General features: G+C 33.6%; 1 protein-coding gene across 10 annotated transcripts in view; it reads left to right on the forward strand.

The window, feature by feature from the left end:
• Nucleotides 1-18,468, forward strand: part of PDE1A (phosphodiesterase 1A) — a 281,250-nt gene that overhangs the window by 213,194 nt on the left and 49,588 nt on the right. For all 10 annotated transcript variants that reach the window (XR_001597511.2, XM_016149786.2, XM_016149787.2 and 7 more), the window contains 4 exons: nucleotides 6,389-6,489; nucleotides 14,017-14,142; nucleotides 17,173-17,274; nucleotides 17,382-17,502. Coding sequence is in view for 9 of the 10 variants with exons in the window: in XM_016149786.2 (XP_016005272.2) it covers nucleotides 6,389-6,489; nucleotides 14,017-14,142; nucleotides 17,173-17,274; nucleotides 17,382-17,502 (450 nt within the window). In the remaining variant the exon portion in view is untranslated. The remainder of the gene's footprint in view (nucleotides 1-6,388; nucleotides 6,490-14,016; nucleotides 14,143-17,172; nucleotides 17,275-17,381; nucleotides 17,503-18,468) is intronic.

An 18,468-nucleotide genomic window follows, 5' to 3' on the forward strand; every position in this document is an offset into this window, starting at 1 on the left:
CTTCTGCCCCAATTTTCAATTATCTGTTGCTCCATAACAAACTACTCCAAAACTTAGTGGCTTAAAGCAATAATTAATTAATATCTCTCAAGGATCTATGGTTAGAAGGGTCCCGACTAGAAGGTTCTCATTTGAGGTCTCTCCCATAATTTTGATCAGCTAGTAGCATCAATGGCTGAAGACATCTGAGGACATCACTAGACAAGACATGCACAGTGGTTCACTCACATAGCTTGCAGTTTAATCATGGCTAATGTCTGAGAGCTCAGCTGGGTTTTTAATAAAAGACTTTCTTGGAATCTGACCACCAATTCAATAGATATATGCATTTATGACAGAATTACAAAGTAATATAACTTGCTTTGGAGTTAAGTCTTATTCAAAGGGAGGCAGAAATCCCCAAAACCTTCATTGATACAGTGGAACGAGTCACTTGTAACCTTCTAGAAGGCTGAACCATATGTGTTGTTAACCTCATACCTTGTATTTTCCTGTTTTAAGGTATATATGTAAGCATCACTGACTTAAGGCGTAAATATGCCCATTGTGCCAGATCAAAAGTAGTCATGGCTAGACTTGGTCTTTGGTTGAAGTTACTCACCATTCATTCCAGGAGTCTGATTTGACATTTAAAGGGAGGAAGTACAGGTTACCAGTAATAAGTAGAAACTCAAACATTCTAAAATACATCTTTAAAAGAGTGTAAGCTTTTCAAAAGTACTATATGTTACCTTCTTTATACCTGTTTCTCTTTCTTTTAAAAGGCTTCATTGTCACAGCTCTTTCTTGAACTCTTTGCTGTTACTTGGTTCAATGTGCATGACAATTAGTGTGAAAAACAAAGTGCCCCCTGACAGCTGCAAACGCTGTTACACTTGAAAAAGTCACTTTAACATCTTCTCAGTTAGAGCTGCTTGCTTTTCCCTAAGGCCTTGGTCTCAAAACTGATAGTAAGGTGGTTTACATTTCAAATATTTGGCATTTCTTTTTTTCTGAATACTGGGGCTTTGAAAAAGTTAACTGAAAAATGAAATATTTAAAGTTTACTCTTTAGTGGAAGCTGAACTTATTGTTTCCTCAGAACAAGATGGAATGAAAAAGTAATACTTACCTCAGTATAATAAAATATCTGCTTAACTTATGAAGCACAATGTGAAGATAGAAGCCATTTCAGCTAGGCAGTAACCAGGATTTTTAAAACATGTTTCTGCTTTAAGAACATTTTTTTTTTTTTTTTTTTTTTTTGCCACAAATGTAAAGGGAGCCAAATAAAGGTCTTCTGTTTCAGCTTCAGAACCTCTCTTCTGCAGGTGACGTTCAAGAGTTGAGGGATGCTATATTAATGAGTAAATAGAGAAATTCAAATCCACAATGTGACTCGATCCTCAGACTTTCAAGGAAGATTCACTCCAGGTTATAATAAGCCATTCCAACTTCCCTGAAAGGCTGGGGAAATCAGGCCCAGCCTGGCTTAACGTCTAGAAAGTTGAAGTTGTTAATAAAGATTGCACAGTCACCTTTTGAGAGATCAGTGACTTAGCAATTATAAATGTAATTTCACTCTACTTTAGCAAGTTTGATTTAAAAACTTGTTTCTGATTTTAATCATCCTTTAACAACAACAACAACAAAGTATCAGTGGGCTCTTTAGTTATCCCTTAGTTTGATCATTACAAAAAGAAAAATCATCTGGTGGGAGACTGTCAGTATTTTGGGGGTTCAGGAAAATACATTTTAAGTAAAGGAAGTAATGAGAAATGTTATAATAGATGGTGAAAAGGAAGGCAATATTTATTGACTCTTTTGTTAAAACTAAGTTACACTGCCAGATTTACAGTTTTGGGGACGTTATTTTAAAAATATTTCCTGTAGATGAAAAAAAAGTGGTAGATGAGTGTTAATTTCATAATACGAATATGTTGGTCTTTAAAACAAAAAAAAGTTATAGAAATATTCTTTTAGCTGAAACCTGTCGGATTTGATATGGAGAAGACTGGGTCATTTATGTGAGTGTTTTAGGTGATATCCTGCTGTTTCAGGACAGTCTTACCAATGTGACATTTATAGAGTACTCCATAGCAGCCCAACACTCTCAGGTGACTAACGCAACCTGTTACCTGCAAAATGTCCAGAGGACCATTTCCTGGAAGGGACTGTGATGAAGCCCTTGTCCTTCAGTTTGTTGATGTCATATTGGACACGCTCAGGCCTGGGAGGAGGCAACGCAGAGAAAAGTTGATGCTAATACGCCCGCCGTCTCCCTCTCTCTCCTTTTATCACTTAATTAATTTGTGACAGTGGTGTGCATACCTCAGTCCATTTGCTGAAGAGCAAATGCTTCACTGAGCAATGCCAACCCACCTCTAAATATCTCTTGGCAAAGGAACACTTGCATTTGAGGGCTCCTGGCACTGTGTTCTCTCTGACATGAGTAGACAAAATGAGATGACCTGAAATCTATTTCTTTTGGAACTTGTAGTTCATTTACTACACCCAAAAACAGCCTCCCATATACTGGAATGGGCTCAATGTTTCTTCAGTCAATCTATAGAAAATTTGCACTATGTCTCTAGGTTACAAACTATGTGAAAATTCTGTTCTGTTTGGAAGAGTGAAAAGACTGTAAGCTTTCAAGGCAATCGGACATAGGTTAGAAACCCTGCTCCACTGCTTCCTAGATTGCTCTCTCTCTACTTTGGTTCCCTTCTCACTAAAATGTGGTTAATAATACTTGCTTGTAGTACAACAATGAAGAGTCAATGATATCATATATGTAGAGCACCCAACCTAGTTCCTGAAATGTAATAGCTATTAGCATATACACTAATGTCAGTAAAAATTATTAATTTATTATATTATATATTAACTTATATGTGTTATGTGCTTATATTAGTATAATATACATGCTTTCTATACCAGGTAAGTTTTAGCAAACTACCTCAGCCTATTCGAAGAGATAGAGAAAAAAAGAAAGTGTCTAGCCCTGTAATTCAGGCTAAAAAAGTTGTTAATTATGCTCTTTTGGACATACCAGGAACTGATTTTCTGACCTGAAATTCTTCCAGCCCTGTACATACACAGATATAGTTTCTCTATCAAATGAACACACACACACACACTGAATAATTCAGATGTAAAAATTACATCAGATGGCTTAAATCAAAACTCTAATAGCTACTACCCATCAATATATTCAGTTAATTATCTAGAAATTCTTCTTTTGAAAACTTAGAAGGTATTCAGAATTTTGCCTCCCTTGAGTAATGAATTTTATTGTCATCTATAGAAGAAATATTGTGATCTACGGAAGAAACAGAAACTTTTGAGTGTGATAGATTTGGTTTGAGTTCCTGCTCTGCCACTTGAGAGCTATGTGACATTAGGCAGGTTGATTCACTTCCTTTGGATTCAGCTTTGTTATTTGCAAAATAAGGGTAAAAATATTTACCTAGTAAATGGTATAGTGGATGGTTATAAAAATTAAATGAAACCATCTAATTAAAATGTTCAGTTCATGTTAGTTTCTTCTTTTTTTTCATAGTCATTATATTATTGACAGTCAGTATCTTCCTGTGACATAATTTGAGGACTGCTCGTTTTTGAGTAAGTCCACCTGAGCATTCTCTAGGCAAAATACAACCTACAGTTTAGATGAAGCACAGTTTTCACATTGCCCATGACTCATCATTTTAACCCTTTATTTCTACTCATCAGGAATCAGAAACTGAGGTTGTGTCCTGATCACTGTTCTAGTTGGGAAGAATGATATGATTCAGCTCATTCTCTTTCACTTGTTTTCATGAATCACCTACAAAATCCATGAATTTTAGCATCTAAGTTCTGAGTTAGAATTCTCACTTGACACTAACAAAATGAATCAGCAACTAAGGAGCTAAAAATTAGTCCCAAGATTCTTTCTTTAATATACAATAGATATATTTTCTAATTAAGTGTGAAATTTCAATGTGTCTCTCCTCTCAAAGGATTTTATAATGTAACCTTCATTATTAAGATTTAGTGTAGTAATAAATAAGAGGATTCATTAAGGAAGTATTATTTATGAGAAGAGAGATTAATGAGACTGAAAACTGGAAACACTCGTATAATCAATTTTGATAGCTAGGAAGATAATACTTTTAAATACTTAAGAGATAATCTATAATGAAAATTTATTTCTGATTTCATAATTATCTTTTTTACAATTGCAACTTCATGTTCCTTATTTTCATAGTAGATATCGAATATTCCTTTTTAAAAAATATCACAGTTAAATCTGTACGCCTTTTATATAACCAATAGGAAAAACTTATGAAAACTGGTGGGGGTTTTTTTCCCAATGTTTTTCATTTCATGGTGCTTAATTCCACATTGGAGGCTCAGTCCCAGTTCAGCCTGTAATATAGGCCTTTAATAAGATTATTTTCTTTCTATTAATGATACAGAATTAAATGCACCTATAAACACAGAATAGCTAGTTATATCAACTCTTTTTGGTTTTGAAAATCATTTCTGCTTCAGTCATCCAACTGTTAGGCATTTATTCTTAAATTACAATCACTAAAGAAACATTAGCTCACTATTATTTTCCAGATTCAATGACTTAAACAATGTATTTAAGGTAATAAGTTTAGTAAAATGCCACTTATTCTGTATTTTACTATATGACAAGACTGTAATAGGCACAGTGCATAAATTTAACTATGAACTTCTTTTAAAAGCCACAAGGGAATGATCACTAATTTTATTTTCATGAGGACTATGGCTGAGAAAGAAAATAACTTATTTGCCTAAGAATTAATAAAGATTTAAACTCAGGATTTTCTGATTTTCTAGTATTTTCCCACTACTTCATACTACTTCCTCCTAATGCAAAACTGGTGAAATGCAACTCAACAGGCAAATATTAAGTTCCTATTATATACCAAATGCCATGATAGTTTATGTGAAAAGAGCAAAGATTGATAAGGGCATGCCTTTGGCAACTATGAGACTCAACAGTTGTCACCTCCTTTGTTTTTTAACTCATGGACCTACATCAACTCCCTCTTGCCTTTTATCTAATCTAAATTCAACATCACTAATCAAAGTCATCTATCAACTCTTTTCCATGCTCTGTACTCTATTTTCAATCTCACTTCACTTGACTCTCCAACACAGTTTTACTACCGGTAATTCAATTTTCATATAGACTTCCACAGCTTCATTCTGCATTTGCTCTTTCTATTTCAAATCTCTGTTTCCAACCTTGCATTTAGCTACCAACCTCTGTCCATCCTGATTCCAAGATCCACTACCACAAAATAGATATTCTATCTGCCCTTCCATTTCATCTCTTTTCTGTAACCTTTTATCAAGTATGCATGTAGTTTGTTAAATTTTTCTGTTGCTTTGTGCAATGTTTTTAATTATTTCGAGTATATGGAAAAAGACCACTCAGAGCAAACTTTGTGCCATTTTGGTCCTCCATTTCTACAATTAAATACCACTTACTTGTAGTGTTGTCCAACAGAACTTTCTGTGATAATAATAATGCTTTGCATCTACATTGTTCTGTATGCTAACCACTAGCCACACGTGATATTAAGCAGTTGACTACTGTGACTATGAAGAGGAATTTAATTTTATTTATTTTTAATTTAAGTAGTCATGTGGTTATCATATTGGACAGTGCAGTAAAAGTGTTATTTATTCAAAACATGAGTGATAAACTGTTGAATTACCTAAATGGACTTTTATAATAATAGTGGAATTTTGCTAAACCATCCAATTGATAACAAAAAGGTCAATGTATGTGAAGCGTGGTCCGGATCTTATCTGAAAGCAATTAACCTTTCATTGTTATTAAGTTTAACTGCACAGTCATAGTATATATGTGTTATGAAGAGCAAATTTGGGAAATTCTTCAAAACTCTTCTAAACCTTTAAATATAAGAACCAGGTTCAGTTTCTCTAATGAGCAAAGTGAATATTTTTAACTCTTGGAAATTTTTCTCATGGTAAGCTCTTCTACAAAAGACATTTTAATAATGTGTGAGTTATATGTTAAAAACCACAAACTTTGATTGACTTCATAGGAACCCAAATTGGTAAGGCTATGAATTCAAAATCCAGTCAGCGTTCACCTTTTAAATTATAGACAATTACTCCTTTTCCAATCAGAAGGAAAGTTATAATATTTGGATTTTGAACTTACAAGCCATGAAACAATCATTAACATCATGAAGCATTCATTTTATGCAATTAATGGAGACAAAATAGAAAGAAATATTTAAAATCAATATTTTACTAAATGACAGGATATACTGGGTGCACTGAAAATCTTTTTTTGTAGAAAGACAAAAAACAGGGCCTCTGATTTCTAAACATGTTGGAATCTTTAATTTACTAGCACTGGCTCACTGAACTGGAAATTTTAGCAATGGTCTTTGCGGCTGCCATTCATGATTATGAACATACAGGAACCACAAACAACTTTCACATTCAGACAAGGTAAGCTAGATGAAGTATTAACTTTTCTAAGTTAAAACTTGAAATTTATTTTTCTGTATATGATTCATTTTGAGAGGATTTAAAAATACTAATGAAGATGTCTGATAAGAATAGGTTTAGTGGATTTTGGCAAAATTCTTTAAGCTGAAAACGTCTAAATCAATCAACCATTATTTATCAAGAATCTTGAATATATTTGGTGGCATATTTAACAATTTAAAGAATATAAAAATGTGTAAGATAATTTTTCTTTGCCCAGAATTTATACTCCAAACTATCACACAAGTCAGACATTTATTCGTTGAGACAAATTTTGCAATTTATTGTTTAAGGCATCTGTTTGGTGTCAGCATGTATTTGAAAGTAATAAAATTGTACTTCTGAAAAAATATATAAAAATCAAAGAAATCTTACTTCCAAGTTAGCTTGAAGTACTAAATTTAAAATAATTGGAAAATGAGATTTTTTTTTAATGATGGCGATAATGGCAGTTGTTAGAATCAAAGTACCAGACAGGAAGTGTATTAGTCTATTAGGGCTGCCATCACAGAATACCACAGATTGGGCAGTTTAAATAACAGAAATTTTCTCACACTTTAGAGACAAGCTAGTTGTCCAAGATCAAAGTGTCAGCAAGTTTGGTTTCTTCCAAGACCTCTCCCCTTGGCTTGCAGATGGCTGCTCTCTTGCAGTGTCCTCACTGTGCCTGAGCATCCTGGTGTCTCTTTTTGCAAGGACACCAGTAATATTGGAATAGGGTCCGCTCTTATGACTCATTTAACCTTAATTACCTCTTTAAAGGCCTTATCTCCAAATCCAGTCACATTCTAAGGAACTAGAGGTTAGAACTTCAACATATAAATTTTCAGAGAACACAATTCAATCAATAAGAAGGTGCTCTAAGTTGTTGTTGTTGCACAGAGATCTCAGTGCCTACGAGGCAGAATTTGGTCTAGGACCCATCAGGATCCAACTCATTTTATGTACATAGATCCTGAAATTTCTGCTTTTTCCTAGTCAGAGATGCTTACGATAGAGTTGTAAGTTGAGAAACTAATGTCTCTCTGGAACCACTGTAGAACTCTATTCTTACTATGAGAACACTAAACCTAGTTATTTTTTTATTTGTTCACTTTTTTCAATTAATAGACTATTTCTTTGAGCAGATTTAGGTTGATAGAAAAATTAAACAGAAAGTAGTGTTCCCATATCCCCTCTCTTTCCACCCCACAGTTTCCCATAGTGTTAACATCTTGCTCTGGTGTGGTGAATTTGTTACAAATGATGAAACAATTGATATGTTATTAGTAATTAAAATTCCCAGTATACATTAGGGTTTAATCTTTATGTTATACATTGTATGGGTTTTACAAATGTATGCTGCCAAGTATCCACCATTACAGTAGGGCACACTACAGTTTCACTGACCTAAAACTCCACTGTGCTTCACCTTTTCATTCCTCCTTCCCTTCGTCCATCCCTTCACTTTACCTGTGGCAACCACTGATCTTGTTAATGTCACTATGGTTTTGCCTTTTCCAAAATGCCATATAGTTGAAATCAAACAATATAAAATCTTTTCAGACTGGCTTCTTTCACTTAGCCGTATGCATTTAAGGCCCCTATGTATCTTTTCATGGCTTAATATCTCATTTCTTTTCATTGCTGAATAATATTTCATTTATTGTCTGGATGTACCAGAGTTTATTTACTTATTCACCTATCGAAGGATATTGTGGCTGCTTTAAATTTTGGCACTTATGAACACAGCAGCTATAAAATTCATGTGCAAGTTTTTGTGTGGTCTGTGATTACATTAAACAGGGAAAACATTTTTTTTAAACAAAACTTAAAATGTATGTTTTACATTTTCTTTAATAGTGATTCCTAAAAACTGATTTTCCAGTTAATTAGAAGTTGTTGTTTTGATGCGAGGACCATAGACACATTTTGTTAAAATATTAGACATTTTAGAGGTTCAAAGGACCAGAAAGTGACTGAGATCCACATTATGAATCCTCTGGTCTAAACCTCACAGTCTAAGAAGAAAAAGCAAACATCTCAAGAGGTGAAATAACCTGTTTATATGTAGTCAGCTGATGGCAGTAGCAGAATTGAGAAGCTGCGAGGAGACACAGTGTACTTACATGACTGCTCCCATGGCCAGAGACAGACCTTTATATCCTGAAATGGATGGTTTTAGAGATCATGTCCCCAATGGAGACAAAAGAAGAGTTGGAATTCAAACAATGAAATATTAGAGAAGGCATTGTCTGTCCACACAGTCTCCTAGATAGACAGATCATGACAGGAAACGGAAGCCCCTGAATTCTGATTGTGCCACAGGGAGTATTATTACCCTACACATTTGCAAAGTATAGGGAATTGTTTTATTTTTATTTGTGTTAAAAATCAAAGAAAAGATAGACTGTGCAGATTATTTTTGCCTATCAAAGGCTCTTCTACATCTACCAAGTCCATAATGAGTGGGATTTTCATTAAAGAAAGCTCTTTACTGAACTGGACCCTGTTATAGTAGAGGTCCCCAATATTTTCGGCACCAGGGACCGATGATCTTAGGGCAGCAATGCTAGAGCTGGGGAGAGGCTGCAAATACAGATGAAGCTTTTCTTGCTCACTCACTGCTCACCTCCTGCTGCGCAGCTAGGTTCCTAACAGGCCACAGACTGGTACCAGTCCACAACCCGGGGGCTTGGGGACCTCTGCTGTATAGGACAGCAGTTTGGGGAGTTGGAGAAGGGAGCAAGTGATTTGTTACTTTGAAAAGAGAAGGAATTGGGCTGGCCTTCTCCAGCTGCATTGTTAGATCATCATTTCTAGATTTCTTTTACCATTCATTTACAACTGAATGAAGAGTTCTAGTTTACTTATACTTTGGACTAGAGTAGGAGGAGTAAGAAAAAGGAGGAAGAGGAAATCTTTTTTGTATTTAGAAACTATATACAAGAGAGCAAAGGTCTAGTATTTTACTTATTTTTGTATAACTTATCTACCAGAATTATTTAATGGGTTGATTTTATAAGAACTTAAAATTTTTATGAAAAGTGCTTTTTAAAACTCTCACCATCATCTTCACATTTTGTCCAAGAAGAAATAGGTTTTATGTCACCGATGTCAGAGATTCTGTTGTATTTTATATTATTCACTGTTACTTGGATTTAGAGTGTTTTCCTAATATGGAAAACAATGTACTGGATAATGTAAAATGACTGAAAAATAATTTAAAACATAGTACAAGGCTAGATTTAAGTCCAATATAGACATTATAATTCATGAACTCCTTGCAAGTGTAAATAAATGCAAGTAATTCCTTCTTTGTTAAACTACTAAGCTACATGTTACCATGGATACTGGATGCTGCTTAGAGTCTTGTTCTTTTCTTAGCAATCAAGGACCATCTCAGACATTAAAACTATGCTGTATTCTCAGCATCCTGTTGTATTTATGAGACAAAATCACACATGCTTTGCTACAATTAAATCTGGTTCAAAAACACATCTTTTCTTGTTGCTGAGAGGTAAAGACAGTGATATTCGGAGACATATCTTTTAATAATCCTGGTAACACTACAATGACTAGATTTGAGTCCATACAAATAATATTTGGTTTACAAATTACCGTTTTCCCTGTGATCTCAGTGAACTTCTGGAGATACTTAGGCAAGATCCATTTAATTCTCTCTTAAATAAAGATATGCTTTGCTAGTTCAGTTTTCTTTGTACTAAGTTATGATTATAGGCTATGTAATTTTTAGGCCATAGCTGAAATTATTAAAAGAAAATGTAATTTAGAGGTATGTACTATTAGCTAAATACATATGTTATTCTACTTTTATGAAGTGATAGGAACAAAAGAGTAAGTAATTACTCTACTGCCTGATAGGTCACTTCCTCTATGTTGGTTTAAAAATAAAGCTTGGTTTATCTAGCAGACTATCAGATACAGATCTTGAATAGGTTGCTTTTTATTTATCCTTGTCTACTCTTTGGTAAATATTCAGTGATAAAGGTCAGTGCTAGGTTATAACTAAGACTCTATCCACTGAAAAGCCTAAAATAATGTCTTAATGAGGCAGTTTTAGTGCTGACAGAGTGTGTATCTACCAAGAGGAAGGAAAAGCGAGAGGACCTTGGTGTTAAGGAAAGTGGTAGCAACGTTATTACAGGTTTCAATATGCCTTTTTTTTTTTTTTTTTTTTTTTTGCTATTTTTGATGCCTACCTCCAACTTGCCAACTTATATGTATGGGTTCACCATTTTAATGTATTGAACATAGTGGCTCAGTTTCTAATTCTCTTTTTTTGAAATGATCTGGCAACCTAAGATGATAAGGAAGGAGATACAAGATCTCCATTATACAGAGATGAAAATGCTTGAAATATTTTATACTTTATGCTAGAAGAGCAAATTTAACAGTGAAACTCAAAGTAGCTTATTTGATGATCAAGTTATACAAAAATACAAATTGTTGAGAAAAAAGGTGTTCTTTGATGAATTCATCATTTAAAATTATAATGTTCATTATAAATTGGTGGTAAAATATACATTTTAAGTTTCATTTAAAAAATGGTTATCCCAGTTTAATTTAATGCTAAAGGATATAATATTCAATTTGAATCACATATTAAAAAGTAGAATCATAAATATAATTTTCTTCATTCTCTCTGCCCAAAATAATTTCAGTTCAAGAGAATAAGGGTAGTAATTAACTATCTGAAAAGAGTAAAAGGGGTTGATTCATGCGCTGATTGAATGTTAGGCAATATTTTTCTCTTTTGTATATCTAGATTATCTCACAGGTAACTAGATTATAAATAGAATGGAGAAGGCATAAGCACATTTAAACTATGTTGTTTAGTACAAAACCAAGTGGGATTTATCCCAGGTTCAACATTTGAAATTCAATTAAGGTAATCTATCATATTAATAGGCTAAAAATGAGAAGTCATATGATCATATCAATAGATGAGGAAAAAAGATTTGATGAAATTCAATACCTACTCATGATAAGAATGCTCAGTAAACTAGGAATAGATAGGAAGTTATTCAACTTTATAAAGAATATCTCAAAAAACCTACAGCTAACATTCTACTTTACAATGAGAAACTTGAAGCTTTCTCACTAAGATGAAGAACAAGGCAAGTATGTCCCCTCTCATTACTGCTTTTCAACATCATATTGGATATCCTAACTAATTCAAGACTAAAATGGGGGGGCAGGGGGAAAGGTTTACAGATTGGAAAAAAGAAAACTATCTGCCTTTATTCACAGATGACATGATAATCTATGTAGAAAATTCAAAAGAATCAACCAAAAAAATCCTGAAATAAATAAGGGATTATAGTGAGGTTGCAGGATGAAAGGTTAATCACTTTTCTACATACTAGCAATAAACAAGTGTAATTTAAAATTAAAATCATCAGTTTTTTAGTACCAAAAAAATAAAGAAATAGGTATAAATCTAACAAAATATGTACAAGATATATACAAGCAAAACTATAAAACTCTGATGAAAGAATTCAAAGAATTAAATAAATAGAGAGGTATCCCACATTCATGGATAGGAAGACTTAATATTGTCAATATGTCAGTTCTTCTCAAGTTGATCTGTAGCTTTAATACAATCCCAATCAAACCCCCAGCAGATTATTTTGTGAATATTGACAAGCAAATTTAAAGTTTATGTGGAGAGGCAAAGGACCCAGAATAGCCAACTTAGTATTGAAGGAAAAGAACAAAGTTGAAGAATTGACACTATCCAGCATCAAGACTTACAATAAAGCTATAGAAATCAAGACAGTGTGGTATTGGTGACAGAACAGTAAAATAGATCAGGGGAACGAAATAGACAACCTAGAAATAGACTTACATAGTCAACAGATCTTGGACAAAGGAGCAAAGGCCATACAATGGATCGGTGATAATCTCTCAACAAATGGTGCTGGAACAACTGGATATCCATATGCAAGAAAAAAAAAAATCTAGACACAAACCTTGCATTCACAAAAATGAACTCAAAATGGATCATAGATCTAAATATAAAACACAAAACTATAAAACTTCTCGAAGATAATATAGGAGAAAATGTAGATGACCTTGAGTGTGACAATGACTTTTTAGATGCAACACCAAGGGCATAATTCATGAAAGAATATGGTAAGCTGGACTTCACTAAACATGAAAAACCTATGCTCTATGAAAGACAATATCAAAAGAATTAGAAGATAACTCACAGACCAGGAGAAAATATTTACAAAATATACATCTGATAAAGGACTGTTCTTCAAAATATACAAAGAACCCCTACAATTCAACAATAATAAAACAATCGGATTTAAAAATGGGCCTCACCAAAGAAGTTATACGGATGGCAAATAAACATATGAAAAGATGCTCCTCACCATATGCCATCAAAAGAATGCAGATTAAAACAGTGATGAGACACTATTACATAGAGATAACCTATTGGGATAGCCAAAATCTGGAACCCTAATGACACCAAATGCTGGCAAGGATATGGAGCCACAGGATTGCTTATACAATGCTGATGGGAATGCAAAATAGTACAGCTACTTTGCAAGACAGTTTATGGTTTCTTATACAACTAAACATACTCTTAACATATGATCTAGCAATCTTTCTCCTTGGTATTTACCTAAAGGAGTTGAAAACGTATGTCCAGAAAAAACATGCACACAGATATTTACAGCAGCTTTATTCATAAGTACCAAAACTTGGAAGCAACCAAGATGTACTTCAGTAGGTGAATTGATAAATAAGTGGTGATGCACCCAGGCAATGAAATAATATTCAGTACAAAAACAATTGAGCTATCAAGTCATGGAAGGGCAAAGAAGAAAGTCAAATGTGTATTACTAAGTGAAAGAAGCAGTATGAAAAGACTATATACTATATGATTCCAACTATATGGCATTGTTTAGAGGCAAAACTATGGAGACAATAAGATCAGTGGTTGTCAGGGGTTAAGAAACTGAGAGGGATGAATTACCAGAATACAGATGACTTCTGGCATGGTGAAAATACTCAACATGATATTATAATGGTGATACATGTCATAACACATTTGTGCAAACCTAGAAAATGTTGAACACTAAGGGTGAGCCCTAATGTAAACTATGAACTCTGGATAATAATGATGTGTCCATATAGATTCATCAATTATAACAAATGTACCACTGTGGTGGAGAATGTTGATAATGGGGAGGTTATACATATGTGGGGCCAGGGAGCATATGGCAAATCTCTGTACCTTCTGTTACATTTTTCTGTGAACCTAAAATTGCTCTAAAAAATAAAATATGTTTTTTAAAATTGTGATATGGCTAAAAAATAAAAAAGGAAACTAAGTACTTCCACAAATTTAGGTGTTCAGTTATAGGGTTTTTACTAATGAGATGTTGCATAATAAGTATTTTTTTTTTATTGGATGCTCATACATCAAATTGAAAGAAATCCTCTACTAGGCATTTTGTTTTTAATTCCTAGGTCGGATGTTGCCATTTTATATAATGATCGATCTGTCCTTGAGAATCACCATGTGAGTGCAGCTTATCGACTTATGCAAGAAGAAGAAATGAATGTCTTGGTAAATTTATCCAAAGATGACTGGAGGTGAGTTTCAGAGGAAGCCTAGAGGAAATCTAATTTCAGGAAAAAGTCAAATTATGTGGTTCAATATGAAGAAAACATATAAAAATAAATCCCTTATTTATAACTACAAACTCAATTTCCTTTGACTGTATGGCTCTGAGAAGGATTAGTACATATGTAGAAGACTTTGTTCAGAAGCCTAACTCTGTTAGACGGAGCCAAACTATTTCCAAGTCAATTAAACATCTATGTGCATCATAGCTACTCCACAAGGCCATATACCATAAAACAGACACCTTAAGATACATAATTACATACTCTCTGGAATGAAGCTCTGCTTAATTGTACTAATCTGTGGTCCTACATGAATATTAGTGTCATACTGATTTCTTCATATATTAGTTATCTATGCATGGAGTTTAACTTTTTAAAAAACAAAGAATTTACTGTTCAGAGAAAAGCACGACAAATATAATATACTAAAATGTCCCAGGTGCAGAAGGAATTCTTACATGTTTACCCAAGGCATCAGTTTACTTAAACAAACAAACAAACAAACAAACAAACAAAAAACTACTTGGAATGGTGATACTTGTTGCCATTTAAGGGAAAATGGCAACAAGTACCCCTACGAGATGTACCCCTACCACTCAGTGTAACTTTTCCTCCTTTTTTCTTGATCCCCTAGTCATTATCATTCCCTTCATTTGCCTATAGGGTTGCCAGATTTAGCAAATAAAAATAAAGTCCAGTTAAATATGAATTTCAGATAGACATAGAAATTTTATAGTGTTAAGTATATTCCTAATATTTTATGGAACCTACTTATACAATTTTTAAAAAACTTTGTTTTTAACAAAGATCTTATTTGAAAGTCAGTTAATAGGTTGAAAAGATTTCCATTTAAATGCAAATCTCAAAGGGGTTTTTTTCTCCCCTTTAAATCAAGGTAAAAAGAACTGTCCATAGAAAAGAAACATCTAAAATCAAAAACTGCTTTAAAATAGATAAAAGGTTAATTTAAAGTTTAAAACAAGCTCTAATTTCCCATGATTACTTTTCCACATTGAAACTTTCTGGTTTTTCGAGGCCAATTTTGCAACTTAGAAAAAGGTCTAATGTGGGAAAAAGGAGGCACTCTGTTTTGGGAACTCAGTTCAGGCCCTTCATTTCATTCTGCAGGAAAAAATAGTCCATGAGGGTGTCCAGCCTAGGAAGGCCAGGACCTACTTTGTAAAAGGATTGAGAAGTGACAGCTGCCAGGCTATGTGGAGAATAGAAAGGCAAAGGCAGGGAACAAGTCTGGAGGTATTTCCTAAGGTCTGAGAGGTTAGCTGTTTAGTATATCTAGAGTATTTATTTCTTCAGCAGTGATCATCATTCCCAGTGATAACAGTTATATTATTATGTTTCATTATTATTCCTTTGACTTAAACTTTTTACTTCTCAAAGTTGATTCTGTTGCTATCTCAGTGTAATTTTTTATTATGTAATATTAACATCTTTAATATTTTATAATTTCTTTGTGATAAATTTTCAGTCATCTTAATTGAATGTTTTATAGAATTGTTTTAACGAATATAGTACATATCGTAAAGATTGTAGAATTTGATAGAGCCAACACTTTCCAAAAAACCATAAAAAATCTAATTGCTGTTATGAACTTGATAACATTTTACCAAGAATTAAAATATTGATGGGTTTTTAAAGACTTGTAGGTTTTCTGTATGCATTATCTGTTTATTTCTTAAAGTAACTTCAATAACCACAAATGCAATATTAGAATTTTGGCAAGAAACATTCATTAAAAAAGTAACATTTTTCTTGTGCACTATTTTGCCTAGTTTATCAATCTATTAGTTAATTATTGATAATATCCAGCATTTCCTGATCAGTTATCTGCAAAGTATGATGTATTTATTAGATTTATAGATTTCATAAAACTTTCTCATTTTTTTTAATTGACATGAATATGTTGGTTTAGCTGCTGTTGCAATATAGGTCTCCTCAGAATTTCAGAAAAAAATGTAATTGAGAATAATTTAATTATCTTTAATAACTTCTCTTCCCTTAATATTTGGCTAAAAGTATTCTAAGCAAGCTATCCATAGCATGAACACTAATTAGAGTATTGACTTCTCATGGCTCCCATCTAAAAATCCAATTAAATTGAGCACCCATAATTTTCAGCAAGAACCTCCAATATGCAATTGTTTTTAAAAACAACTACCTTGATCATGCCATCTTCAAATAAAATTCTTTGACACAAAATCATATTTCATGTTTACCACACACCTTTAATTTAGCTTACTCTAAGGCCAGACCACAGAATAAAAATAAAATATGGTTTCTCATATGAGTATCTATTTTACCTATCTGTACTGAGTAAGAGATGAATTGTGGAACATGCAAAATTTTCCTGGAATGACTTATTTTCTACTTAGTGTGAGAATGAATTTTTCATGGAGTAGGCCTTGTGATATGGTTACCATATTTACAATGTCTTGTTAAATTTTCAATACTGCCGATAGCTCTGTCTATGACACAGAAAGTAAGGGTCCCAATAGCTTAAGCAGAGAAATCTCGCTTTAGAGTTTTGATTTTTCTGGGATTCTCAGAACATTGACTAGACTGAATAAACACTAAATAAATAGTGGTGATTTTATTAATAGTACATACTGCATTTAGAATATTTTTTTCTTTAAAATTATTTAGGATCCCTTCAGATTAAAAAAAAAAAAACAATATCTAGGAATTATGAGTGGGGGAGGGTTGTAGATGTGAGAGAAAGCATTTAGTTCTTTAAGGAAAGATGTTACAAGGAAAGAGCATCGTTCACAGATCATTCTCCTGGCAACTTCCTAAATCTTTAAGAGTTAAAAGAAAAAGTAATGCAAATTTTTGTAACCACTTTTTACCTTTAAAAAGTAGCTTCTTGTGTGTTCATATCCATTAAAAATAAAATGAAAGTAGTGATGTTTAAGAAAATATTTCTCTTGAAAACAATAAAGGGCCAAATGTACCTTATTCCTTTTGATGATTATTATACAGGGATCTTCGGAACCTGGTGATTGAAATGGTTTTGTCTACAGACATGTCAGGTCACTTCCAGCAAATTAAAAATATAAGAAACAGTTTGCAGCAGCCTGAAGGGTAGGTTATTTTCTTTTGTATTATTAAAGTTTCATGGGCTTGGACTCAGAAAAGACTGTAATTGGTTACTTTGTTCTGATCATTTGAGTATGTCCTTGGTTTGACAGGATCAACAGAGCCAAAACCATGTCCCTGATTCTCCATGCAGCAGACATCAGCCACCCAGCCAAATGCTGGCAGCTGCACCACCGATGGACCATGGCCCTGATGGAGGAGTTCTTCCGACAGGTGCCTCTTTCACACTCAAATGTTTTTGGAAATAGTGACTATGCCTATTGACATACAGAAAAGGCGACTTATTATCAACTGACCACAACACATTCTTGGGACTTTAGGCAAAATTTATTAATCTTTTAGATAAATGTATTTTTAAAATCCTATGTAGTATAATAGATGCGTTAAAGAGTCAAGTCTTAAATCTCAGATGCCACTCTTAGGAAAGAAGGAAAGAAGGAAGGAAAGAAGGAGGGAGAAAGGAAAGGAAAGGAAAGAATTTAGAGTTGCTATCTGCTATTAAGAAGCAAATGCTAGAACAGAGATAGGAAACAGCTTTCATCATAAAAAGGGGAAAGGGAGCTTATGTAACATTTCTCTGCATGCATCTTGTTTAGAATTTAGTTATGTATGCATAGCTGCAAGGGAGGCTGAGAAATATAGTTTTGCCATGTGGATACATGCCTAAGTTAAAAAAAAAAATCTATTGTTATGTGAAAAAGCAAGCCTGGATATAGATACAGGGAGTGGCCAGTGGTCACTGCCACAAGAATACATTTTTCCCACTATTGTGTTTCTGTTCTGTTTCCACTCCTACCTGGGATGCTACAATACATTATGATTCTAACCATCTGGAGTTAGCATCAGATCCCACAAGTTAATGGCTTCCATAAGACTAGTTCTACTTCAGATGCCAGCCACAAATGGGGCCCCAGGACTCTAGCACTTTAATCACTGGTTACAAATTTAGGAGTCCTCACAATTTTCTTTGGGTTTGATAATTTCCAGAATGAAAGTGCTATACTTAAATTACAGTTAAAAAAAAAAAAAAGACTACAACTCAGAAGCAACCAAATGAAGAAGTGCATAGGGAAGGCCTGGAAAAGTCCCAGACATAAAGATTCTATGCTCTCTCCTCATGGAGTCAGGCTGTTTCTCCTTCCTGGCACATCAAGGTGTTTGCCAACCAAGAAATAACAC

The sequence above is a fragment of the Rousettus aegyptiacus genome, unplaced genomic scaffold (genome assembly GCF_014176215.1).
Source record: "Rousettus aegyptiacus isolate mRouAeg1 unplaced genomic scaffold, mRouAeg1.p scaffold_m13_p_2, whole genome shotgun sequence".
Classification (NCBI taxonomy): domain Eukaryota; kingdom Metazoa; phylum Chordata; class Mammalia; order Chiroptera; family Pteropodidae; genus Rousettus; species Rousettus aegyptiacus.